This window comes from Buceros rhinoceros, unplaced genomic scaffold (genome assembly GCF_000710305.1).
Source record: "Buceros rhinoceros silvestris isolate BGI_N320 unplaced genomic scaffold, ASM71030v1 scaffold18611, whole genome shotgun sequence".
Lineage (NCBI taxonomy): Eukaryota > Metazoa > Chordata > Aves > Bucerotiformes > Bucerotidae > Buceros > Buceros rhinoceros.
In genome coordinates, this window is record NW_010395060.1 from 1,950 (window position 1) to 3,483 (window position 1,534).

Here is a 1,534-nt window from a genome sequence, read left to right on the forward strand (position 1 = left end):
GGGGGGGTGGTGTTACAGTAAGGCCTCTCGTGTCATGCTGTTGGTTGACTGACCTTGTAAAATGCCTCCTGTGCTGCTTTTGTTTCCCGGTGCGCTGAAGACAGGAGCGAGTCGTCGCGATGCCGGCGTTGCCTCTGGACGAGCTCCAGCTGACCGAAAGGGATCCCCGCACGGGGAAGCTGAGAACTCTGCCGGCACTGGTGAGCTGGGTTTTTCCTGAAAGCCAAGCCAGACTTTTAATAAATAATTCTCTTATGCTGAGGCCTGGGCAAAACTACCCCTTGGTGCAGTCGTTTTGGTTGGGGGTTTTTGCAAGCTCTGTGTGAGGTTCAGCTCCGAGCTGCAGCACTGGGATAGTCCATCCACTTAGTGCATCCCGCGGCCTCCCACCCCATGGCTTCAGCTTGGTGAAATCAGAAAGTGACATCGGCAGTGACCCTTTTCTCCCAGAAATGAGAAGGCATGGACATGTTGCAGCAGTGGGACCTGCTGTTTGTACTCTCGAGGAGGTTTGCCCTGGGCATAAGTGTGTGGGCTGGGGCAGAGCTCATGCCGCTGCTCGACCTGATTCTCGTTCTAGGGTGGGAGGATTTGGGCAAAGCCTGTTCAGTAACCCTTGGGAAGGGCAGTGAAGTGTTTCTTCTCTGGATTTGGTGGTCGTGTCGGTTTGACTTCGTGGAATGTTGTGCAAGAACCCATTTGGAGGAAAAAGTGAGAGTGCAGGTGTGTTTTGCGAGCGTGCCACAGGGCCGTGGCTGTTGAGGCAAGGGAGGGTCGCTCTGCGAGGGTGCTGGTTAACAGCACAAGCAGCAGCATCTACCAAATTATGAAGGTCTCAAAATCTTGTTAAGAAATAAGGATACAAACCCTCTGATCTGCTGCCTCAGAAGATTAGAGTATGGGACATTACCAGGGAACTGGACGCCAAATTGTATTAAAGTGTAATTTTATGGTGGTTACCTAAAATTCAGTGAGAGTAAATGGTAACTGGGCTTTCCTGACACCTGCTCTGTAGTTTTAACGCAGTGTTTTGGCTTTCTGCAGCACCCAGAACTAAAAGCAGATCGGTCTTTTGTGCTGTACAGACCGCCACCGGTTAGCAGAGACCCTGCTTTAGTGGAGGAGTTCCTGGAGCGAGCAAAATTCATTGCAGATGATCTCAACTGGCTTCTGGCTTTGCCTCATGACAAATTCTGGTGCCAGGTAATAATTGTTTTGCAGACACTGAAGAAAATTGTGAACAATCTGAGCGTTTGGAAGAGCCATGAACTTAACTTGTTCTTGTGAAGACTTGTATGTGCTCTTTATGTGCTTGTCAGGCATTTTAGTTTTAATTAGTGCTCCTTAGTGTGCAAAGAAGGTAGTATTTCCCTAGAGACTTTTCGCTGCAGATTTTAAGAATTTGCCTGTATTTGATCACAGAGTTGTTTTGGTGGGAAAAGCCCTCAAGTCCCCCCGTTCCCCAGCACTGCCAGGTCCCCACTGCCCCCTGTCCCACAGCAGCACCTCCCCACGGCTGGGAAACCCCTCCCGG

At 50.4% G+C, this 1,534-nt stretch overlaps 1 protein-coding gene across 2 annotated transcripts in view; it reads left to right on the top strand.

Annotated features, from left to right (window-relative positions):
• The first annotated feature begins 119 nt into the window (after nucleotides 1-119).
• ASCC2 (activating signal cointegrator 1 complex subunit 2) overlaps nucleotides 120-1,534 on the top strand; it is a 21,933-nt gene continuing 20,518 nt past the window's right edge. The window contains exons 1-2 of one of the 2 annotated variants that reach the window (XM_010145437.1): nucleotides 120-200; nucleotides 1,045-1,203. In XM_010145437.1, coding sequence (XP_010143739.1) covers nucleotides 120-200; nucleotides 1,045-1,203 — 240 coding nt within the window. The remainder of the gene's footprint in view (nucleotides 201-1,044; nucleotides 1,204-1,534) is intronic. The other variant, XM_010145438.1, reaches the window with a different exon arrangement.